At 38.2% G+C, this 25,517-nt stretch overlaps 3 protein-coding genes across 3 annotated transcripts in view; 1 reads left to right on the top strand and 2 right to left on the bottom strand.

Moving 5' to 3' along the window:
* Positions 1-2,838, top strand: part of LOC138059138 (serine/threonine-protein kinase SMG1-like) — a 65,238-nt gene extending 62,400 nt beyond the window's left edge. Inside the window, exon 77 of the mRNA XM_068904669.1 lies at positions 14-2,838. Coding sequence (XP_068760770.1) covers positions 14-91 — 78 coding nt within the window. The 3' untranslated portion in view covers positions 92-2,838. The remainder of the gene's footprint in view (positions 1-13) is intronic.
* Positions 2,839-2,876: 38 nt separating this feature from the next.
* Positions 2,877-7,578, bottom strand: LOC138059139 (uncharacterized). The gene is made up of 5 exons (XM_068904670.1): positions 7,279-7,578; positions 6,741-6,890; positions 5,895-5,987; positions 4,036-4,144; positions 2,877-3,186 (listed from the first exon to the last, which is right to left on the bottom strand). The coding sequence occupies exons 1-5, from the start codon at positions 7,510-7,512 to the stop codon at positions 3,080-3,082; spliced, it is 693 nt and encodes a 230-aa protein (XP_068760771.1). The 5' UTR covers positions 7,513-7,578; the 3' UTR covers positions 2,877-3,079.
* Positions 7,579-10,552: 2,974 nt separating this feature from the next.
* LOC138059143 (vasorin-like) lies at positions 10,553-22,478 on the bottom strand. Its single transcript, XM_068904675.1, has 13 exons — positions 22,109-22,478; positions 21,242-21,313; positions 18,705-18,776; positions 18,329-18,400; positions 17,264-17,335; positions 16,932-17,003; positions 15,634-15,708; positions 14,775-14,846; positions 14,328-14,411; positions 14,085-14,245; positions 13,153-13,791; positions 12,537-12,675; positions 10,553-11,113 (listed from the first exon to the last, which is right to left on the bottom strand). The coding sequence occupies exons 1-13, from the start codon at positions 22,411-22,413 to the stop codon at positions 11,062-11,064; spliced, it is 1,887 nt and encodes a 628-aa protein (XP_068760776.1). The 5' UTR covers positions 22,414-22,478; the 3' UTR covers positions 10,553-11,061.
* Positions 22,479-25,517: the final 3,039 nt, after the last annotated feature.

The raw sequence follows: 25,517 nt of genomic DNA, 5'->3' as shown, positions 1-25,517 counted from the left end.
TGTGTTCTCTTAGGTTGATTTTGTAATCCGTGAATCACGGAGCCTTGATAATCTGAGTCAGATGTATGAAGGATGGACTGCATGGGTATGAGAACAAGTGATTGTGTTCCACTGATAGTACTGTGAGCTAACCAAGACCAGTCTTTGCAGCCATCTTAGTAGCATCGCACTGGCTAAGCAGGCCATTACTGAAGGCGGATAGCATTACCAAGGCTACATACTGGCATGAAGCTAACAACAATATTATTTAACAATGCAGACCGCAGGCCATCAGAAATAAGTTGACAATGCTTACCCAACCAAGATGAATTTTGTTGTGGGAGTACTGTGGCATTGTTTGGCATTTGTAATAGCAGTGCTTTAGGGGAATATAAATAGCCTTTGCAGTGTAGCAGATTTAACACCTCCTTTTGTTTGCTATTATAACCAGAACTTAAAAACAACGCTATTCAATCAAATTCCCTTTGAAGCATGGTTGCAAAGTTAATAGACTGCGTGACACTCACTTTGAAAGACTTGTTGTAGATCTTAGAGAGTAGAACAGCAATTTCAAGCTCTCTTCCCATGCGTTAGATAATGGTATCTTTGTTGAAAAGGGATTTCAGTATTATCTCATGAACATGCTGTAGTAATGTTTGGCAATGAACAACAAACTATGGCTCAAACATAATGTGCTATTTCCCTTGCAAAAGACTGAGCTGCTTGAGAGCATAACCAATATTGCATTATCGGCAAGCAAGCTGACAGTTTCTTACAGAACATGTTGTTGCAAAGTTGTTAGCATTGTGTCTTACCATCACAAGTGCGCAATATTGTTCTAAATTTTTGAGGAATTATTCATCTGGTGGCAGTCTATTCCTCTTTATTTGCATCACAAAAGTTCACCAGAAAGTTTGTCATCATTTTGTGTTGCACCAAACACCTCTCACTTTAGAGAACACTGGTGAATGCTTCATTTTTTCTCTAACTTTTTTCATGTGATACTTATTATAATAATTATTGTTAAGAATCTCAGGACCTGTTCAATGATAGTTCATACTGCTTTCCATGTGGCTCATGTCTCTTTCGTGTTTTTGTTGGGATGAGAGAGAAGTTTGGTGTGACTGATGACCTTATTTTTGCTTGATTTTGAACACATATTTTGTTTTGATGACAGTCCGGTCAGGGTATCTTCTTTCTAAGTACCACTTTAAAGTTGAATCAACTCGGGCAGACCTTGAAATTACAGTGCTATTGGCCGACCAGGCATTAAGTAATTCTTTCATTTTCTCATTTGTATTCACTGTTTTGCTTAAATTATTTAGATCAAAATCTGTTGGTTTTTTTGTGCTGGAATCTGTTATAGTCTAGCCTATTACGTGGCTGAGCTGTTCTTGTTGGTGCAGGGCATGAGTGGTAATTCCACTGCAGCAGTATGGACTGTTTATGAAAGCCAATGTTTATTCTTATTGTTATTGAGTTTATTGCTAGTGGTGAAGGGTTTCAACAGGTTTCTTGTATTTACACATTCTAATACCAGTAAGTCACAAACTATGTTAAAATAATGCGTTATTACTATTTTGCTAGACAAAAGGTAGTTTCATTTCTCTGAGGTAAGCCTTCTCAGTGTGGATTCCCAGTGCACTTTGTATTTGATCTTCTGAAGTTTGTTGGTTTCAATGAAAAAGGAAAGATTGATCATTAGTCTTTCTCCCAAGTTCGACAAAAGAGTACATTACAATTGATCAAAGCTTTTGAATCTTCTATTTTTTGAACCAGACATTCTGAAAGTTTTCTGAAAGAATCCCAGTTTATCCATAGTTAGCCCAAGCTTGATATATGTGTATCTGTGCTGTACTATATTGTGCAAGAGTAGAATAATTATCAGTATTTGTATTGGGAAGACGGTTTTTCTCAAAAGTAAAAATTTTTTCTTACGATTTAATTAAGTAAAAAAATAGCTTATCTTGCTTCAGTCTTGTCTTTTCTCAGGTATGATTTCTGGGTTGATTAAGAGCAATTTAGGTGGTTTTTCCTTCCTCTTCTTTTCCCTCTAGAAAATGAAGCGGAACCAAAAACAACCTAAATCGCTCATAATCAACCCAGAAACTGTACCAGACACAAAGAAACACAAGACTGAAGCAAGGTAAGCTATATTTTTAAATTGTGAAAATGTTTTTGAATTTTGAGAAAAACCGTTTTCCCCATGTACAAATCCTTATATTTCTACTCTTGCATAATAATTATAGTACAGTACAGATACTCATATATTAACCCATTGACTCCCAGGGGTTCCCCATTGACGAGAAAAATCGTCTGGCGTTAGACAGAGTCTAACCGGCTGGTTTGGACGTCAAAGGGTTAAGCTTGGGCGACCTGTGGTTTATCAGGACAAACAGAATTTTAGAATAGCTTACATGTATTTTCATATTCACATTTCTCAAGTACCTCCCTCATGAATAATAATATGTCAAGGTTGTTCCATTGTTATTATACAAAAGCTCTTTGTGTCAGAACAATAAGACGACTGTCACAATAACTTGTCACAGGAGAAACCCTTTAACTAAAAGAACTGCTTTTTTTGAGAAAGAGATCAACATATAATTTCAAATGTGTTGAAAATGATAATGTAGGGACAAACCTCAATACTGTGCCTTTCTTAATTGTCTTGCAAAATGTACTTGTTTGAGTCACTGAGAATGTTTATCTGTTGTCAGAGGAAGTAGTGTCTTTTGTATCATTGCCATTTGTGTGTCGTTGTATTGGTATTGGATATTATATTGGTAACTAACTTACTAATCATTATCAATTGTATGCACCTGTGGTGTTGAGTACCAATAAAATCTAACCCCAAAAGCTTTTGTTTGGTATTTTCTGTCTCATTTCACAAACTCATATTGCTCCAACATAACATGTATTCTTTATTTCATAGGCTTTTCAGCATAAAAAAATTTCATTTGTATAAAGAGAACTTTATTCCATTGGCTCTTGCAATTCAACACAAGAGATAATATCTCTGTTGTTCCTGCTTGAACATTGGGTTCCAGTATTTCGCCACTTTTTCTCCAAGGAGTTGAGCCAAGAATTTACGTCAAGCTTCCTATCCAAGGACTAACTGTCCCCCATCACGTTGTCGAATGCCATTTAGAATCCTGTTACCTGTCGTTATTCTAAAGTCATTTCTAGTCTGTCCAGAAAGAGGTTCTCCTATAAAAGTAATAGTTTGATAATAGTCAGTAATGCTTGGTAAAATAAATTATTGTGTAGTGTACATGTTAAGCACAAACTGGGTGTGAAGAAGTACTTGTAACAAATGAGAAAATGAAATAACGTGAAATTTCAATGAGAAAGGTATAACTCATTGGGCCTCGATGTTTCCTACTTTCCATTGATCAAATGCAAAAATGGCCTCCATTGTATTGTTTTGTCTTTGTGTTCATTAGCCTTACTAGGCTCGTTAGCACACATAAAGTTGAAAGAATTTTGGCTGTTACATGTAAAACGAAGCTAGCCAATGTATTGACCATTTTTGTATTTGGTGGCTGAAGATTGTTCATTCTGCCTAAAGCATGTATTGTTGAGATACAAATATAGATTAAAAGTAGATGTTTTTACATCCTTTTATTTTAATCTCATTTTATTTTCATAACACTCTGCCACTTTTATTTGCCTTTTGTATGTGAACAGGCTTTAACTTAAAACAGCAGGAGTAATGTTTGCAATTACATTTGTTGGGTAATTTTTTCCAAAAGAAAGTATGTTTAGTTGGGAAAAAAGTTGAATAGCTTACATGTATAATTTTTCATATTCAGATTTCTCAACTACCTCCACCATGAATAATAACATGACATATCATGGTTGCTTTATTGTTATTGTACAAAAGCTCTTTGGGTCAGAGTAATGAAGCAACCATAAAACATCACCATTATATAAGTCAGCAGTTCCTGCAAAATTTGATAGCCAAAATAAGCAGTTCTTCAATTTATTTTTTTGTACAAACCCTTTCTTTGACTAAACAATATTCTCTCTGATTTTAAGGTTAGAGTGTAAATCTACCTGTTATAACGTTGTAACAATATTTAGTTGGTGGAATTCTTTCCACTCCTAGCCCTTTCTGCTTGCCAAGAAGGTCATGAACCTTGTGATAAGTGGTGGAAAGGCTCATCTGTGAAAAACAAAGGGAAATCCAGTTTCAACACTAATTTCTGAAGTAGTTTGCACAGCCGACCTTGGTGTATTTTGCACTGGGGTGGGTTGGGTGGCTAACAAGTAAGCACCAGAGATACTTTGTAGGGGGTTCTAGGGGAATTCTCTACCGGAAAATTTTGAAATCTTGAAGCTCAGAAATGTTACTTTTTCCTTCTGTTTGCGGTTTTTTTTATGTTTTATGTATAGGTAATCCCATGATTTCAAGTTTTAAGTGGAATAAATAAGCACAAGTAAGTTTTTTCAAAGATGACCAAAATTGCCGTGCTCATAGGGTGAGTGGAATTTGTAGTCTTTGAAAAATTTACAAGTGCTTATTTATTTCAAATTGCATGAGAAAATCTGTGATTACTTCTTAATAATGTACATGAAAAAATTTGAGATGGTTAAGCAGAGGAAACTCACACTTATCACGCAAGGAAAAATTGTACGATAAATAATTATTGTGCCATTCAGGGTGCGCACTTGATTTGAAAACAAGAAATTTGATTGGTTCTGACCAAACTCTATTGTTTATTAGCCAAACATAATCTAGAATTTCGATGTGTACCTGTAATTTGCACTGGTAAAAATATTACACTTTTTGCACTGTTACACTTGAACTGCACTGCTCTCAGCCAATCAGTAATTTTTTTCATGAATATTCTTAGGGTTTTTAAATTATTCTTTATCTTCTATTTAGTTTGAATTTGTTATTTTTTGCTTAAACTTGGGGGGGCTAAAGCCCCTCCCCCCTCCCCCCCAAGGGGAGAGCTGTTGTCAAGTTATCAATGTTATTTAAAATGCATTTGCTTTCATTCAATTTTGTTAATGCAAATGTTTGATATGTGTCATCTGCATTAACGTGAAAATTCTTATTGTAGAGCAGGGTTGGTGCAGTTGTGAGAGCATTTGCCTTCCAACAATATGGCCCTGGTTGGATCACCAGACAATTCCTAGACTACCTCCTACTTCATATGTACAGGGTTGAGTTATCTGGTCTGAAATTTCTTTCTCTGAGTATTCCAGTTTCCCTTGTCTCAAATGAATTGACTTGATTTACAGCCTCTCAACAAATAAAGCACTTGCTCAGTTGGATGAGTTTGAGACATGAAGTGATGATGATGATGAGTAGCAGCACCAGTTTTTTTTGGGATTTTTTTTGGTGGTACTTTTGTGGCTATATTTTTATCACTGTATTTCAAACAATTAAATGTTCTGTTTGTTTATCAAGTTTCTGTTTCCCAAGCCACGGCAGCAGTAGTCTGTAATAGCAAGAAATGTTTATAAATTATACACACAAGCAAATCCTCTTTATTCAAATGCCTGATGATAAAAGCCTTAATTTAGCATACATTTTTTTGTCACAGACTAATGTCCCCATTAATAGGACATAGTTTTTCAGTGAGTGATTAACCCATTGACTCCTGGGGGTTCCCCATTGACGAGTAAAATTGTCTGGCGTAAGACAGAGTAAAATACTAAGTAATTATTATTGGCCGGTTTAGGGGTGAATGAGTTAATTAACCCTTTCACTCCTGTGGGGTTCCCCATTGACGAGTAAAATCGTCTGGCGTTAGAGTAAAATCTATAAGTCTCATTGGCCCTTACAGGAGTGAAAGGATTAACTAAAAAAACATACTTTTTTGAAATAAAAGTGCCCTAAAATGAGTTGTGAATTAATTTTAAGTGACCAGATGGAATGAAAGGAATATCTGTAAACCACTAGCCTGTTGAGATCCTTGTTGTCTTATTGACTGAACCATATCTTCTCCTGCCATTTGGGAATTCCATCTCACATTATCCTCATGAATTTCTTGTGCCTGGTGAAGGAAGCTGAGTCATTGACATGATTTGTGAAAGGGTACACAGTTGGACCATTTCATCAACTTTGAAGCTGGTACAGTGAGTATTGGTACTCACACCCTGCCTTTGTCAACTCTTTTTCCTAGTGTTTTATGACTCTTACAGGCACAGAAACCTGTTACTACAGAGACAAGATCAAATCAAAGTGTAGATCTGATGACCTCTAATTGCTGACCATGAACCAACATGGCATCCCCTGGTATGAGGCAAAAACTCCACAGCACTTTAAAATAAAGTTAAATTAAGGAACCTGCCAAATAACTGCAGAGAAATTAAATGGCAATGCGATGACATTGCTATAAAGGTAACAAAATATTCAATTTGTGAGACCCTGCAAGTCTCTTGGCCCACCTTTTCGTGGATAATTGCGGAGGACTTCCCTGGTGTACCTCATGAGAATGGAATGTGTTGCGTTACTTTTGGTACCAGGAGCAGAATATTTTATACAATATTTACGACACAAAATATGGCCAATTCCCTTATCACAGAAACGAAATGTAGTTTAATTTTTTTTTTTCAAGTTTAATTAGTTTTCTTTTCTGTCTACACAGCAGTTTTTTTTAAGAACGATACATCTTCTTTAGGTTGAGAGTTTGCTTTGTGAATTTACAGACTAACCCTTACTTCACAGAGTTTTCACAGTGCAATGTCCAGCATCTGTAAATTGTGTCTCTGTGTCATATGCCTAAAGCCATGTAATATTAACTTACTGGAGAAGTTTTGTGATGAACATACGTCCTTCTGGAATGTGTGTTAAGTTCGTGTTCTGGTAAAATTCCAATACTGAAATGTGATGTATGTTGCGAAGGATAGGCTACTGGTCTCTTGCTCGGTTGGAGGTCTTTGCGTCCAGAGAAATTCTGTAAAATCAATTATTTCAAGTAGTTGGCAACAAAATAATTGAGTTTAAGGAGAAGCATAAATTCCCAAACGGTGTCATCTGTAGAGACAGCTGACACGAAACATCCGCCTAAATGTAAACGTGGTAGTACTTGCAATTATATTCTGAAAATGTCGAAAAAGGAATGCTCGAGAGGGAGGCAAAGGCTTGACGAAAAGAAACTTGTTTTTAACATGAAATAGGACCTTTTAAGGACACAAAAATATCAAATCGATGAGATGACTTGGCGGTCATCTTTAAAAATTTGACTGTGTTGCAGTTGCCGAGATTAAATACAGTGGAATGTATCGCGTGAATTAATCAGCACCTGTTTAACCTAATTGTTTGATTTTGACACATTGACTTACCGCTTTCATGCAGCTGATATAAGAAGTTTGTATCGGATTTACTTCATACGTAAGAGTTGTAGTGTGCATCGGTCTTGATCCCTTCCTGTGCCTCGACGGAGGAAAGCTTCTCGAATAGCGCGAGAAATAAGGCTGGTCAGAGATTATAGTGATATATTTGGAATGATTTGTTAATGCAGTTGATGTGTCTGTACCTTGGCCGTAGCCAGTTACACCTTGTAAAGTTTTCGACATTTTTCTTCTTTGCAAACTAAGTCATCTTTGATTCATCTTTGATTCATCAAGCATATCGCATGCTGTTTATGTCATTTTTGTTTCCATGGAGACGTTTGTCCCGGTCATGCAACAGGGAATCGTACGGCTACTTGTGTTACCAATATTTGGAGTTTTTACTTTCAGCGGGTAAAAGACATTTTAAAGATATATCTGCTGACCTGTTTTCAGCTAGGTAGCATGCTTTGTTTTGAAAATGGAGCAGTTTGAAAATCATTTTTTTTACTACGCGTGACATCTGGATTGCTTCTGAGAAACATGTCACGTACACGAAAATATCCATTCGCCTTTTGTTTCCGAGTGCTGAATAACGAATATGTTAAGAAAAGTACGCGAATGTTTTCAGGTTTAGCAGTGAGAAAAATTTTGTTGAGAGAGCCAAATTATACTCCAGATGTTTCCGCTGGTTTCCAGCCGCCAAGTTGGTGTCCCTCTGAGGGACACACATGCAGTCTTCATACTAAACACTGTAAGTTTGAGTGGTACCCTTTAACGAATAACTCAAGTTTGGAATATCGCACAGCCTTAAAACTTTGAAACTTACCCTTCTACAATTTCTCAATTTCTTGACTTAATTAGAAATAACTTAGTTTTTATCACCTCTATTGTTACTTCATAGTTAATAAGTTAGCAATCCTGTATATTTTAACTCCAATTTTGTATTAACCGTCACTTTTGAAGATGTATGCAGAAGCATACGAAACGTCAAGTAAAAGATAATTTTAAAAAGGATGCGTTTATATCTGATGGTACCGCTGTTTGTGTGTTATTTCTGATCAAACTGAGATGGCCAAAGAAAAAGAGTATTTTGACTTAATTATTTTTTTATTGAATGGTAAGCGATTTATTTTTTCTTTGCGTGATACTTGCGTGACGTGAAAGCAAGAATAAAATGAAAAGTGACAATAATGCAATAACATAAATACAAAAAGAGAAATGCCATGCAGATGATGAGTAAGAGCAAAAAAATGCAACCATTTAAAACTTTCTGTAAAGAGCATATATGCATCACAACTTCCAGCTCCTGTCTCAAAATCCAGAGAAAGCTTGGGTAATTGATTGCGTGACAAAATACTTTATTCTCCAGGGGCCGGTTTTCTCGAAGCCTGATTAGCGCTAACCCTTGGTTAAGAGTTATCAAAACCTATAGGTTTCCATGGTAGTCAACGCTGATTAGCGCTAACCATACTTCGAGCAACCTGGGCCTGGACATTCAAGGTACCGTCTAGTTGTTGACGAAAAGAAATAGAATTTAGTAAATCACATAAAATCAAAAGTCCATCACCCAAGAGCAAGAATCTAGTATCACGTTTATATCAATCAGCGTCAGAAAAGTGTCTGTTTTGCGGGAAAATAAACAGTAGATCAACTCACCGGGTGAAATGGTTGTGCGCATTGACCGAATGCAAAAATGGCCGCCAACAAATTATTCTTTTGTCTTTGTGTTAATTAGCCTAACTAGCTTCGTTTTACAGCCCAAATTCTTTCAATTTTACGCGTGTGAACGAGGCTAGTTAGGCTAATTAACACAAAGACAAAAGAATAATTTGTTGGCGGCCATTTTTGCATGCATTCCGTCAATGGGTGATATGTTCGCCACACCAAGGTTGATGTTGTGGCGTGTCACCTTGCTTTTTTTGTTTTGTAACTCACAATGTTGTACCCAATTCAAATCTCTCGGGATTAAGATTTTGTGTATTTTATTTGCATTATAATGTAGCATTCAAATGATATGGAAATACCTAGAACAATAAGCACTAAATGGCTGATCCCAAGGGAAACAGTGAGTTTTGTTTCCCCTCAAGCGCCGAGGGGAACATTGAGGGTCGAGGGGAAACAAAACTCACTGTTTCCCGTGGGTCCAGTCATTAAGTGTTTTGTTATACCTCCCAACTCAAAATAGAACTATACACGGATTTTTACACGGAATTTGCCGCTTTTTCAAAGGTGCACGACCTTATCACATTCTACTCGGAAAGTTCGTTGATTCCCAAGGGAGTTAATGAGTTTTGTTCGCCGTAGGGAGTTAGTGAGTTTTGACCCATGACACGTGACACGTTCTCCTCCAATCGTAAAAAACGTATTTGAGTTGGGAGGTATAACAAAACGCTTTCATGTTGCCAAAGGGAAAACATAAGCTGGGCGCATGGAAACCCGCACTTCACGGAACTTTGTCACGTTTAATAGACACCTGAAAAATTCAGGCGACTTCAACGGGATTCGAACCGATGATGCAGTGACCTCTGCGATGCCACTGCAATGCCACTGCAATGCCACTGCAATGCCACTGCAATGCCCTTCCAACGAAGCTGTAAGTGACAACAGACGAGCGCGAGTTCGCGCTCTTGAGTGCATCATGGGTAATCAGGGCAAGATGGAGATAAAACTCAAAAGGCTTCGATGGAAGTTCAAAACGATGAAAATTATTCATGATGTTTTTATCATGTTTTTTATTTTCCAAAACAGAAGATATGTGCTGAAAAGTGCGGCAGAATAAAGTTGGAGGGAATGGCTATTGTAAAAATTATTTTATTAAACAAAGTTTCTGCCATACATTTCCCGTAATTCCAAGGGCACAAAATTACAGAGAATTTATGGAGACAAAAAAGCAATATTTAGGAATTCCAAAGAATAGATACCAATTCCAGTTAATCTCAGTTGTGAACTTCAACTTATTTGTTTGGTTCATGAACGCGAAAGTCTAAAAAGTAGAGTTTCTTTTGCTTAGAATTTCAACGCAAACCTTTGAATTTACCACCATGTTGCTCTGATTGGTAACCCATGATGACCTCGAGAGCGTGAAATGGTCTATTGCTAGAATCCCTTGTATCTTTCGGCTATAAACCGCACTTCAAATGTATTTCTTTTATTCCTGAGCCATGGAACTGGTTCGATTTTTTTTTCCCGCATTAACGTCTAATTTGAAGTCAAACCCCTTTCCGAATGTTTCTTTCTGCTAAGAAGAAAGATGTAGGGAGGAGGTTATAGAAACACACTCCTGTTAGCCTGGATCAACTACTTGATAAAACTTTATTTTTCTGAAGTATGTTTGACATACACATTTTTTTTAAAAAGAAAATGAACTTATAACATTTTCTAGGATAAAAACATTTTTCAGTGGTAATTATTTAACGCATTTAAAGAGACAAACGCTAGCTCTTGACTTTCGAGTGATTTTTCGTAACCTGTTCTTTAGGTCATTTTGTCAATAAATTCAGTTTTTAATTGTCACTATCCGTTTTCTGGGAAAACAATTCTTTTGTTGTTCTGCACATTGCTTATCGTTTCATTCCTTCTCTTTTTTTCCATTTCGCCATCTGAATCCTTTGAACATTTCCTTTGCCCATTGTGAACATTCTTTGCCGGTTGGAACACACTCTCCACAGAGAAGTGAATACATTCCTTTTCTCACTGGCTGCTCACCAGGCTCCTTTTCGCCTTTACACGACGCTGACATATTCAAGTGGTGTTGCAGTGAATGGAAGTTAGAATTAACTGTAAGGCTTCCAATCAAACTATATCAACTTTATCATACACCATTCCTGGCAGTCTTATGCTTAACCTAGAAACAGAAAATAAGGGAATAAGTAATGTTGTTATATACCTAGACTTTCACTCAACAAAACGAGCACTGTGATTGGTTGATTCTTGGTCACGTGCCCCTGATCAATTGTATCTCGACCGCGATACAATTCCGCAGTTATAGCCCGCTCCGGATGTTTTGCTGCGATTGTTGAAGGAAAGTCTAAATATATTACAAACCACTTAATGTATGGTCTCTCGATCGGGAAACTAGTTAGTTATGTTTTCCCTCCAGTCCTGATCTTTCCCTCGACTTCGTATAGGGAAACATCAGGACTCGAGGGAAAACAAAACTGTTTCCCTCGGGACCATACATTAAGTGTATATTGTAAACTGCAGTAAACAAAATATTTGTTCCTTTCTGATTTCATGTCATTAGATATGGACCGTACTAAAACTAACATTCATGACGTAAGGCCACGAATTATTCTGCGCTGGCCCCTTAAGCCTGAACTTCCCATGGTGTGCATGGTAACACTATCCATTGACTCAAAACTTCAAGAAATTCTGGTTTCCATCTTCTAAGGAGCTGTTTACATGATGCCGGAAAACAGGATCATAGCCATGGGATGATTCCGAAAGAGGATAATCCTAGAGGCGTATGTTTTCCTCGTTTACATCCCAAACATTGCACTTTGCCCAAAAGCGTTAAGATCTTCCTAGCTGAAAGATATGAAGATTCCAGCACCATGTAAACCACTCACTCGGCAGATCCTTGTACTGGGGACAAGAAAACAACATGGTGGTCGCAAGGCGTCCTGGCTCCACTTGTTCAAAAGGTGGATAACGCTTCACTACCCAGTGGATATGTCATAGCGAAACCAATTGCTCTTTCCAATGAATAGTGATTTATCCGGTGGATAGCGCTATACACCTTTTGAACAACTGGGGCCAGTACCTTACGTTCTACCCCTTATGATCATTAACTCTCTGAGTCTTCCTCTGACCGTGCAAACAGCCCGAAGAACGTGATCGATTAGAATTGATCTCCTGGGCCCGGTTGTTCGAATGCCGATTAACCTAATCCAGGATTAGCGTAAACTTTTGTTTCCATGTTTTCAACTTCTTGTTGAAAGTTTCTTTGCTTATTTTTGTTTTACAAGATTGACTTCTTCTAATGTAAAGTTTTGCCGGACATCAGCCTTGAACAGCATTTGGGAGTAGAGAAATAAACTCCTTGGTTAATTTTTAATCTGGGATAAGCGTTAATCGGCTTTTGAACAACCGGGCCCTGGTCGCATAAATAAGCAACATGCGCGATAGAGGCCTACTATGCCATATGCATACTGTCTCGTGCTCTTTCCAGTGCAACCGCGAGAAAAACTGTTACTTGCGAGATGGATTAAAGCAGGAGGGGAAAAGGAAGTAAAAAAATAATGAACTTATCACAAGAAAATACTTACTGTTTCCGACGTGACACTTTTGTTTTGAAGAAATACAACATAATTGCGACACATACGATAACACAAAGGCCAATTAAGGACGTGGAGAGAATGACTTCTTGATTTCGAGTGAAGAATGTATTCGTAGAGCCTGCGGTCTCTGAAATAAAGAAGAAAACTGAAAGTTTCAAACTTGGTTGGTCCTAATGCACACAGCACTAGGTATTATTGCATTTATCATATTTATTATTAACTACTTAATAACCGAGAGTGAGGTCGTTGCAGCTCAAACTGAGGCCTTGCCGTCGCTAGGTCAATACAGCTAGGCCGAGGTTTGAGATTTTGCTGTAACGACCGAACAGTCAAGGTTATTGACTTGTTTATTATGGCTAAGAGAACGGTTCTAAGAAGACAAAACTAATTTGCATAATCCATAATCGGCCCGTGGGCATTACGCTGCTCTTAGCAGTTCTTAGCCAATCAGAGCGCGCGTTATATCGGCCAGAAACACTAGCCATATATTAAAATCAAATAAACCAAAAGCTATTTTGTGCCCAGTTTCAATTGCAACGAAACAGTCTTGTCTTGTTAGCCCCTGCCATCTTCGAAAAAGTTTAGTTAGGGCTTTCGTTCTAACCTTTTTCGTCTGTCCCTGCCGAAGTATCAACGTTTGATCTGGGGGTTACAGACAAATAACTGGATGATGCGGTTTTCTTTTTTTTCAATGCTGTGGGCCTTTCACTTGTAATTGCCTCATCTGTTGATTCCTCTGTTGCCGCCCCAAGAGGATCTGTTACTGCTGTGGTCGAAGGTGTCGGGGATAACATCACTTTTGTCATTCGCGAGGACGTAGTTTTAAAAGAGGCCGTCGTTCTTGGTGGCAACGTAGCTGGTGATGTAGTTGGTAGTGGTGTGGTTGTCATCACTACTGCATCGCCGTCTGGCAATGACTCGATTAACGTTGTTGCTTTGATTGTAATTGGTGATGACTGCGTAGATGATGTAGTCGTGGTCCTTCCTACTGTAGTGGGTGGTAACGTAGTTGATGACGTGGTTCTTCCAGTCGTTGATGACGCAGTTGATGAAGTAGTTGATGACATGGTATCTTCAGTCATTGATGACGCAGCTGATGACGCAATTGATGACGTGGTCTTTCTAGTCGTTGATGACGCAGTTGGTGAAGTGGTTGATGTCAAAGGTGAAGGCATGGTTGATGGTTTTGTTGGCATGGTTGCGTCCGTCCCAGTGGTCTTAAGTTCTCCTATTGTCCACTTGTCTATGATTCAAAGACAATTATTGGTTTAAATTCTTTGAAAGTAAAAGCAAAAGGATAGCAAACAGGGACTAGGATAAATAATGCAACACATGCTAATAATCAAGGATTTCTTTTCGCGATTCAGATGGGTGAGCAACTGAAAAAAACAAAAACAAAAAAATAAAACGTGGTCCTTGTCAGAAGTATTTTGTTACCAAGGTCATCCTCGATAATGCATTCAAGATTCTGTCGAGAGAAGTATTTTTTTAGTTCTAACTTCTTGTAAGGCGTCAAAAGAATTCATCATAACCAACCTAAAATGCTGAAGTCAAAGTCGATAACTTTGCTGAGGTTCCCATAAGGCGTTAAACAAGTGACTTGATCCAGGTCTTTCACAATCGCACTATTGTTTTTCATCCACGTTTGAAGCCACATGAGATCCTGGCTGCATACCAAGGGATTATTGGAGATCCACCTGTAAAGAAGGTAACGCCAAAATTGATATATTTACATTGATGTGACAGCGTTTTGTAAACTTGACTGAAAAGCATACTTACATCTGACCGTGTCGTTTGGCGATCTTGTCAAAGGTTGTCTTGGCTGTTGATGGAATCACCTGGAAATCATTGTATGCAAGATGTCTAGATGAAACCAAAGAGAACAGTCTGCTCAGTTACAAATCTCATCGTCTAAATACGCGAGTTTTAATAAAAGGGCCCGGGCCGCGTTTCCCCGCTCTTAAATTGGCACGGAAAATAAAAGGAGTCCCTTTTTACACCACAAAACAACAAAATGAGGAAGCGAAGATGTTCACTACTCATTGGCATTTCTTCTAATCGAGCGGGAATTTTGTTGGAATTACTGAAGAATAAAGAACTTTGCCTTTAACTTCCCATAATAAACCTCTTTTCCAACACGGCTTCTTAAATATTTAAATCAACTTTGATCCACGTCCTATGAATGTTCTGACGCTCCTGGTTAACGTGCACCGACGTCATACTTACAATTCCATCAAAGCGGTGAAGTTCTGCAACGAGTCGAATGGAAATTCCATCAAACGATTGTGGTCTAAATTTCTGAAACATAGTAAAAAAAGTTTACTTTTTTTGCCAATAAAAACCTTGCTGTGATGAACAGACGCTTTTTTATTTCGATTTAGTTCAGCTAATTAAGTTCCTTTTAAGGACGGTGCCTACTATGGTTACTGCGCATACCTTCTGCGCACGCATCTCGAGATGTCGGGTTTCCTATCGGTGATGCTTACCAATACAGTGATATTTTTGCGCAGTTTAAAACTATGCGGAGAAAGTAAGTATTCTTGGTATCCAAAACGAAAAGAGGGGGTAACCATGCATTTTTGAGATAATTAAGCTTCAATTTGGACACTAATCCTTAACAAAAATATGAGTGACCTAGATGGATCTAATAAAATCATCTGTTACTGCGTGATATCTGGCCAATCACATCATCTGAAAATAGTGAACCAATCAGAATTCAAAGCAATTTTATGCATCCGGAATTCTTACATGAGATTTTGACGCACAGCTCGCGGAAAAGTTACAATGGATTTTTTACTTCTGCTATGGACATGACAGGAGGCTCGATCTCGACGACCCTTTCCCGAGTATTTAAAATTTATTTTTAGGAACAGGTTTTTCCCGCGAAAAGTATCATATTTTCCTGACGCTGAGATGGCTCTGTTTTGAGTGGATTTTACAACAGTGGGTGTACTGAATCTCCCAAGGGGGGCGTTCTATAAATAAATCTTCTCGGGAAAGGGTTGACTACTAAGCCAAGTATGGCAGATAGTGGTTCCCCTTAATGAGCTCCTGAAATGCGAGGTAATGTTAAACAATGACTTACAAATGCACAAGGCTTGAAGCCATTGAGTTAAATGCAGTTGTACTGACGTCGGAGATCATGTTGTTCGACATTGCCCTGCATTTGAAAAAGTGACAAAACATTTTGTGAAAATTACAGGAAAAATTAAATGTGAAAAGGGAAGGAACTTCCACTGCAACAAAAAAAAAACAATGCAAACCCGAGCAAATAAACTATTTTTGGAAGTGTTTTCAAATAATGGGTTTGTATCAGAGAAACTGAATTCCGGAGGCTGCCATCTTAATTGATTGAAAGGTGTCACGATTGCCCTGTAGTAATTACATAAAATTTCTTGGTGTCTGAACAATAAGGCAGTAATAACACGTCACAATTATACAATATGGCGGCTCCCGGGAAATGAGGGCCAGGACGCAGCTATTACAAAGCCTCTTGTGATTGGTTCAAAAAGCAATAGGGGCAAGAAATATGCTAAAGAAACAATAGGGCCCGGGGGAGATCCCATATATCGTAGGGCGGGGATGATCGTCGGAAATGTTCAAAAATACCCCTAAAAGATACCGGAGTCTTACGAGGTTGGGCGTGCCAACATAAGATTTTCACTCCTAAAAGAGACCAGCTAAAAATGAACAAATTTATAATTTTTAAGCATTTTTAATCGTTCCAGAGACATCAACTTCAAACACCCTCTGCTTGAAAAGTTTAAAAAAGTTTTGTCATAATTCTCACACTCTATTAATTTCAAGGACAGTAAAGATACACTTAAAGATACCAGCTCAGACTTTGGTGGCCCAAAAACCTTTTAGACGCCCTTAAAAATACCAGATCCCTGATTTTGATCCCGGTCGCCAACTGGAGTCCCCCCCCCCCCCCGGGGAAATAAGGCCCAATGATGAAACACAACAGAGCTGCATCTCTACCGCTCCAATCAAGTTAGAGGTTGCAAAAAGCTGTCATGGTGTCTTGATGACGGATTCCGAAATAACTTAACCTCAACCTCGTTGCCCCGGCTTTACTCCCCAGGGACGAGGCTGACTTACTCTCTAAAAAATGTTTGAACAAATTTGGTTGTAGACATCATTTCCTTCTCTTTAAACTTTTTTAAATAGGAGGGGAGGTTCCCATGAAGACAATTTTTACCACTTTTAACTCATTGCATTCCACGACGTCATTCTACCCTTTCATTCAGCTGGGCAGAAGGCTCTTCTTTTCGTTTGTGGTTTACTTTGCAATCTTTCCAAATACCTAAACTTTTTTTTCTTAAAGGTTCCTTTTCTTGTGAAGTAAAAATACAGTACAGTGTATAAGGATTGAGTACTTACAAAAAATCCACTTTGGTAAGACCTGTTAGTAAAGTGGAGGATACTGACGTCAGTTTGTTGTGGTCAAGATGCCTGATGAGAAGAAAGAAAAAATTGTCGGTCAATAGACACGAAATCTGGACCTATTTGAAGTCTGCATGCGTAGCTGTGAGTTTTGTTATGGACAGCACAAGCCTGCGGTGAGTCTGTAAAAGAAACCATAAGCTGTATCCGGCCAACAGGCATAAAAAAAACATAAACTGATAATTAACCACGTCGTTTAGATTCCTCTCTGTTGCGCTAAAATAGATTTTCTAGTGTAACTGAAAATAATTGCAAAACAGTAAACTTACAGCTTCTTTAAATTGACTGTGTCCGCGAATATACCGTCTGGAAGTGTATTCAAGTTATTTCTGGATGCAGTGCTGAAGAGAAAGGAGGGTTTATCTTTTAAATACAGGAAAAGGCTTAGTTTATTTAATCGATAGAGCATTTTTCAAGTGAGAGTCGAAACTAATAAAAGATTTTGTGATTTTTCTGCGCGCTTTTTCCAGCGACTGGCTTTGAGTTGCAATTGGCTAATTGCATTGTCAGCGTCTCTGTTATGATTGGTCAAAAAAATCATTTTGGTTCGGGAATTGTTCGGAAAATCGCCTTTAAGGCTGGTTTTTACTAGCGACGGAATTGGAGTCGGAGTCGTAAGAGCGCGTAAGATCTAGTGAAAACCAAAAATCGGAGTCGTAAGCGAAATCAAAAAGGTCGACGGAATCGGTGTCGGAAGAATCATTCCGATTCCGCTTACGACTCCGTCAGTTACGATTCAGTGAAAACAAGTGGCGTTTACCATTTGCACGGAAAATCCGGTTGGAATGGAACGCTCGTAATGGTACAGGATCTTCCCAGTGTGGCGGTTCGCCAAGCCCGAGTCTCTCGCGGCTCGAAGAAAACAATCACAAATCAAAATGGCGACTGCATCTGCCGTGTCGAAAGGCGGGAAAAGAGGCCTCTTGCAAAATAAGGAGGAAAAGGAGCTAAAGAAGAAAATTCTGCTCTACGTCCACCATGTTTTTATTTCTTTTGTTTTGGCGCCAAATTTTCCACCTTGTGATTGGCTTGTTCTTCCGCTTCTGCCTGTTCCGACTCCGGCATTCACTGGATTGTAAGGGCCGATTTACACGGTAAGATTTTTGTCGCATGCGACTACGGATTACGACAGGCCCACGAAATGATTTACGATTGTTGTGTACGTCAGAAAAAATGTCGTAGCATTTTAAAACATGTTTTAAAACGCTGCGACAATCGTAGGTCATGTCGTAGGCCTGTCGTGAGCTTGTCGCATGCGACAAAAATCGTACCGTGTAAATCGGTTTGATTTTCAAGGTGAAATGAATAAAAAATTGGATAAGAATTGCACTTACAATTTTATTAGTGCTGTCATTCCTCTTAAAGAATCCACCGACACTTGAGTCAAGTTGTTGTTGTCCAAAAATCTGCGTGAAAAAGCAGGCGAAACAATGGTAACTGAAAGGAAAGTTAGTGTCCTACATTTACACAAGGTGTTGTTGTCAAAAGCTTGAAGCTGAAGCTTGTAAATCCGTGTACATCCATGCGTTAACCCGTTAACAAGAAAATCGTGAAGAAACCCAGTTGGAGTGGTGGGGTTACATTTAACGCCATTTAAGACAAATCCAGGATAAATTCGTCAACCTAATCTGAATCCTGTTTGGCTAATGTGATGTTAATAAACAATAACTTCTTCTCAATACTCCTACAAAGAAGCCAGAAAGGACTTACAAATAGGCAAGACTTGTCAGTCCTTCAAAAGCGTCTCCAGCTATGCTTACTAACGGATTCTCACCTACGCTTCTGTAAATGGAAACAAAAAGCATTTTACGTTGTAAGCGATTGATCATTAATATATGTATAGCGTGCCGACCATTGTTCCTCATCAACGAGGAAAGATGACTACCATTCTCATGGATAAAGACCAAGTAAGTATAAATTTTCTAGCCTCCGTGACAGGAATTCGAAGGATAATGGAAAAGGGTAATTTCCCGTACCCTTGGTGTTATCGCGAGCCCCAAAACCGCTATTCCATTTCCCATTTCCCAATTTTCCCATTTCCATTTCCGCGCGCGCCCTTCGCGTCTCTTTGGCTTCAAGCCTATCTTGAACGCACATTTTCAGGAAAACTGGGAAAATACAGATGGGAGCCAGAAAGCGTTTCTCTGAAATAGGAGAGACTATATTGATTCCTTGTGTCTAGAATGTGGCGCCATTACAAACTCGCTAAAAAACGTGTTGATTTAAAATTAGCTTAATACATATTGATGTCTTGAATACATGAATTAATCGATGTATCGGGGATAAGGATCACAGGTAAGCTAAATCTTCAATAGATACTACATTCCTGATTGTTTTTTCGTCTGTTTAGTAATTTGTATCACTTCTACAGCTTTTCCAACCGCTTCGCGTTCGGTTCGAATGCTTGAAACTAAAGAATTTCGCAACAGAGATACTGCCAATACTCAAGAATAGTGATTGTAGGTATTTCCGCCAAAGATAAGAACCAAATTTGGACAATTCAGTGGAGTATCAAATAATTTGCATTTGGACCAGACAGTTATTTTCTCGCTTGAGTGGAAAATGCGTAATTCTCCTGATACTGGCTCGCGCGTTTCAGGGACAAATTATTCTCGAATATGCTGAAATAAACAAAGTTCTTTTCATATCATGATGGTATCACGTTTATTTTCGCTGGAGGCCTTGCTTTCGGGCGCCTGTGAGCTATCCTTATTTTGTTTGTTAACATTCCACAGCTTGAAAGTTTGAATAGTTTATTTAGTGGAATTTGACCCGGGATTAAATCTATTATCCTCAAATATTTCAACAAAACCTTGATTGGTGGGTTTCATCGCTCTTCGAAGTTTTTACTAATTTTTTGACCCTGTTGTACAAGTTTGATTACCTCTCTAAAATTGGGCGAAAATATGTCTTATTACATGCCTCAGTAATCTTTTTTTAAATTTCTACGCTGCATTTTCAATTAATTAAGAAATGATCAAGCAGGGAATTAATTAAAAAAAACTTTACGAAACGCTACCGAAAAGCTATCATTAAAGCCTATTTACCGTGTAGCTTTTTAAGTATTCCGTAAGGATCGAGATTAACAAAGCCATTAGCGATCATTCACTGAGATAAGTAACCAAACAAGTTAGTAAGTAACCAAACAATAAAAGTGTTCCCATTTAGCTAGTGAGTTAGACTGCTGAATGTGGAAACGTAGAACGTGGCGGTTGAAGGGGCGGTATAGATGAAGATGTGTAAAGATTGCCGATTTCTTGTGACGACCTACGGTCCGATCGTTTAAGAAATCTTAAATTATACTTTGTGTATTTGGAAGTAAAACCCAATGATTTGAAAATTAAAATTGGCCATTTGGTTATGAAATTGCCATCCTTATCCTAACTTGTTTTGGACCGACCCTACCCGATCGCGTCCCGAAGCAGCTGGCGACAAGTTGTATTTTTCTAACTTAATTAATTGGCTCGTTAATAGTGATATAATAACGACATTGACTAAAACATATTGCCATCAACTCTACGCTGATATTTTAACTCCGATTTGTGACTAATCCAAAAGTTTAACTGGGCTGAGCAAAAAACGTTTTCCAGGTGTCAAGAAATAAAAACGGTATCCAGAAACAGGTTGCCATGAATAAGCAACCCACGTATACTCATAGGTTTCCTACCAACATTTAGTAAGGACTTCATAAAAAACGTTAAGTATGCCGCACTCGCTTTTAAGTCGGAGTAAACAATCTTCTGTCTGAAACTCTGAATGAATTTTAAGAACAAAAAAAGAGAATCAATATAACCTTAATTAAGCTGACGTTCTGGAAACATGCAGAATATTCTGCGCTTGTGGGTTTTTAAGTATTTTCACACTAGATTCGTGGTAAAATCGTCGAAAATGGCACCTTTCCTCCAAAACTTTTAACTACACGCCCCATTCGGATGCAATGTGACTTTATTATAAAACCTAAACCATTATTGGGTTTATGATAATTTTCTTGATGTTGCCCTCTTTGCAAGTTATCTCACAAAAAGCTTGTAGGTTTCAGGTGAAGGACAAATCTAAAATGAAACCATGTTATCCCTAGATTTGTACATTTCGAGGAATCTTGTAATAGTTTGCTTGTCCAAGAGACCGGTTTTGTCATTGTACCAAGCAAGGGCTTCCTCGAGAACAAAAAGTTATCAAGCGAACCTGAGAGTGATTATTAACACAATGAGAGTTAAATTTACATTTAAGTCTTATTGATGACTCACATTCTTTCAAGGTTATGCAATCCTGTGAACGCATTTTGCGGAATATTCGAGACTTGGGTTTCTTGCAGAATCCTGAATAGAGAGAGAAAAAGTATTGTCATGTTTTTTGACCCATTGATCATGTCTAATCATGAGAGTTCTTTACTCTTGTCGAGCAAGGTATGGCAAGTTCGCACTTGAGTTGGTATGGTATAAATCTAACTAGATATGAACCTCGTCGATATTTAAACCTGAATTAAAATTTCAAATACGTTGTAATTCACGAAAAAAAGACATTTCAAGGCCCTGCAGGATTGCAAATCAATCCTCAACACCGGCCAAAACTCTCAAAATTTATTTCGGAAGAAGCTTCTAAAAACTGTCGATGATTTATAAAGCTTTTGTCCAACCAACTCAACTCTGAATAGAATTTTCTTAACCCTTAAAATTATCACACCAAGAAGACCCAAGAACTAGTCACAAAAACCCAGCCATTTCAAGAAAATCATTTATAAGCGTTAAGTTATATTTTCTTGAGCTAAATTAATAAACTCGGATTCATTGCCAACAAATCCTTCGTTCAGTTCTTGCTTGTTTTCTGCCTAAACATTTACTCCTGGAGGCATATTCAAACACTGTAACAAATATGCCAAACTGGCTTTTGTCGAAATGTCAAGTAAACAATAACCAACAGCGGATGGAAATTGACACAAGTGAATTTTTCGATTTGTCAGGTTACCGCACTAGCGGGATTTCATTTCATAAACGATGTTTTTAAAACATTTCTCAGCTGGACAGGTGGCAAAGCCGCTGTATAAGCCGATAACAAGACATATGATAAACGATCTCTTGTAAAACAAAAAACATAAGGTAGTAATCGAGACTTACAGTATGTTTGTGGCTGGTGGGATAGAAGCGGTGGGAATGCTCTTCAAATCATTCAATTGATAGCAATCTACAAAAACCTTGCTTCCTTGCTCGCCGCATTGACATCCTTGTGGACATGATACAGCTAAAGATGTTAAACAAACAAGTAGAAACCAAACAGACTTTCTGCAGGTGACTAGAGCGTTGAAAGCCATTTCCTCTCGAATTTCTAAATCACTCTCTCTCCGAAATTTAATCTGGTTGTGTGTAAATACTGTATGATCGACAAGGCGGCATATGGACGTTATAAATGTTTGCTTACGCATGCGTTAACCCCGGACAATTTCACGGTGCAGTAAGAGGCAGTCATCCGAAAAGACAAAGAGAAGATATCGGAAAGTGAAAGAACCGGAAATTTAACGTTCATATTGTCGACGCACCTACATCAAAGGCATCCATAGTTTATATTTCACTTATCAACCAATAACTCAAAACTGAGTTAAATGTTCGGTGCAGCAAATTGAACGTTATTTAATAAATATTGATTGTGATAAACAGCTGTTATTTCCACGGAAACGCCATCTAAAAGACAGTCATTTCTTTTTAGACATCAAAGCGAAAAAAGAACGTGGATTAATCATCGCTAAAACACGCCGTAAAAACGTGAATGCGTGGAAATGACGAGTTTTTGTCAGTTGATAACAAAGTTTGTGACCAGGAAAGCCATTTATTATCGTGTTTGTGTAATACTTAAACTGTTAATGGTATTCGTTAATGGGTATAAGTTTAAAATCAAAGTGTGTCTCGTCAAAATTTGTATATTGTACATACCATGGACAACATTTGAAATTGGTTGGTGTGTTCCATAACAGCCATTGGACAAACATGACAAAGGGCGAACATTAACTTTCTCCAATGGTATTTTTCACAATATTTTCTTTCTCTTCCAGTAGTTCAAAAGTGCTCTGTGAGCCGCCACGTGAAATTGTCTCTCTTGAACGGTCTTCATTATCGACACTCCCAGACTACCAGCCCCCCCGACGGGGACACAGTCGTTTTTTCAACGGTACCGAAGACACTGCCAGTTACGTGTAAAAGAAACAGTTCAAACTTGACGTTTTTCTTTATATCCAGCGATCCGAAGTAAAATAAATAAACAAATTATAGGCGAAATCTCAGTGGGGCATACGAGTTACAACAGTACAGCCGTTTCTTAATGTCGTCAATTTGGGGTTTTTAAGAACCAGAATTACGCTTTTATCGTCACTGAGGCATTTTTTAGTTACGTACTTCCTTGTTTCTTTAACCTTCAACTTGACTCTTCCTCAGGCTCTTGATACAAGTGTTAAAGAGTATTGGATTTAGAGACTGAAGTTGTTGTTTTTCTTCGACAATTTCCTCCCAATTACAAAGTGCACGTCACCGACCGACCTCACTGCCGTCCGTTTATAGAAGGGTTTTGTTTCACGAAGGCTATTTTCTTCGAGTCCCATCTCTTGCAGATAATTTGATTGAAGTACCAGCCAATTAAACTCGTATCTGAGTTTGTTGCCGCCAGTTGTCACTTTTTAAATTCTTTCTTACCTAACAGTTAAAACTCGAGCAGTAATGTAATGACAAACGCGCGGGTCTGTCCTTTTTGAAATTCAATAACGACCCCCTCCACATGCAAAAAAATCAAGTCCCGGAATACGATACATAACGGTGTCCCATGCCCGTGTTTTAATCACAAACTACCACTTTTCAGTGACGAAAGGCAACGTCTCCAATTCAAAAATGGCCACTTTCAGCAATATAATATCCGTTAGGACGCAAAAATGTCGTTTTCATCTTCCGCACAAAGTTTGCGGCAAATCGAGTTAACTGGTGGTGGTCTAGTGACAAAAAAATGAAGAAAACGGAGGAGTGATTACATAGCAGAGGTATTCTAGGCGGGGTACTCAGGCAAATTGAGTGAAAGCAACCGATTTTATTACTTCTTTAAACAGAAATATATATGTACTGAAAGAAAATAGCGGTATCTTTTGTCTGCCAGTTCTGGTTTGCTTTTTGCGGCCTTCCTTCATTACCACATGACGTCACATTCCAAAACAAACGCACACCAGCGGCAGCCATAGTGGTGGCATTTAATTGAAAACCAAAAATCCTTGGAGTGTATGATAACTGCAGACTACCTACAAATAGCGCTGATAAGCAGTGTTTAAGTTTAGGCACCCATTTTACAACGGTTGTCAATCGCACGCATACGCAGACGATACTCAGCTGTATCTTTCATTCAATGCTGACTTGGCTTGTTCGCAAAATGACGCAGTTGAAGCAATGGAGCAGTGCATAAAGGCTATACGATCGTGGATGATCAAGGACAAACTACGCATGAATAATAGTAAGACGGAGTTCATGATTACAGGCACCAGGGCGCAACTGACTAAAGTGAACATTGATGGTCTTACTGTTGGTGAGAGCAGTATAGTTCCCGTAACTTAAATTAGGAACTTATCGGATCATTGTTTGACCAGAACTTGAGTATGATTCCACACATTAATAAGATATGTAAAGCTGCGTCTTTTCATATTTACAATATAAGGCGGATCAGAAAGTACCTCGTGACCATCGATGCCGCACATACGCTTGTTCACTCCATTGTTATTGGCCGCTTAGACTATTGTAATAGTCTTCTTTATAAAGTTCCCGCGATACACATAAATAAGTTACAAGGCATCCAAAATAGTGCTGCCCGGCTCGTATGTTCAACACCGAAGTTTAATCATATTACACCCGTCTTATTTTCTTTGCACTGGTTACTTACCGTATCGAGTTTAAAATATTAGTTTTAACGTTTAAAGCAATTTATCAACTGGCGCCGTCCTATATCTGTAATTTAGTTCGATTAAAGGATAAATGTAAATACCAGCTTCGTTCTTCTGAAGAACTACTATTACAGTTGCCCATAAGAAAAACAAAGAAAACTCTGGGAAACAGATCATTCCAAACAGCTGCCCCTGTATTGTGGAACAGCCTGCCTGCAAGTGTTAGAGACATCGATGACTTTTTGGTTTTTAAACGAATTATAAAGACTTATTTATTTAGGAAGGCTTTTGCCTGTTATTTTTAGATTGACTACTTTTTAAGTTATTAATTTCAAGTATTCTTAAGTATATTTTACTGTAATTATTCGGAGTAGTTTAAGTTAAAAGGCGCATTTGATCATATTCAGATGTTAATTTGCGCCTAATAAGTAATAAATTATTATTATTATTATTATTATTATTATTATTATTATTATTATAGTTAGCTCACAATAAGTGTGATTTAGGGTTAGTCTGCAGTCAGCGGTCTGCAAGTGTTAGACACCGGAATTCTTGCCACTCTTTTTTGAGTCTCGTGACTTTCTCCTTGTGATAAAAAGTAGATCATGGTAGGTTAACAGAGC

This window comes from Montipora capricornis, chromosome 8, assembly GCF_036669925.1.
Source record: "Montipora capricornis isolate CH-2021 chromosome 8, ASM3666992v2, whole genome shotgun sequence".
Classification (NCBI taxonomy): Eukaryota; Metazoa; Cnidaria; class Anthozoa; order Scleractinia; family Acroporidae; genus Montipora; species Montipora capricornis.
This window is presented reverse-complemented; position numbering and strand designations above follow the sequence as displayed.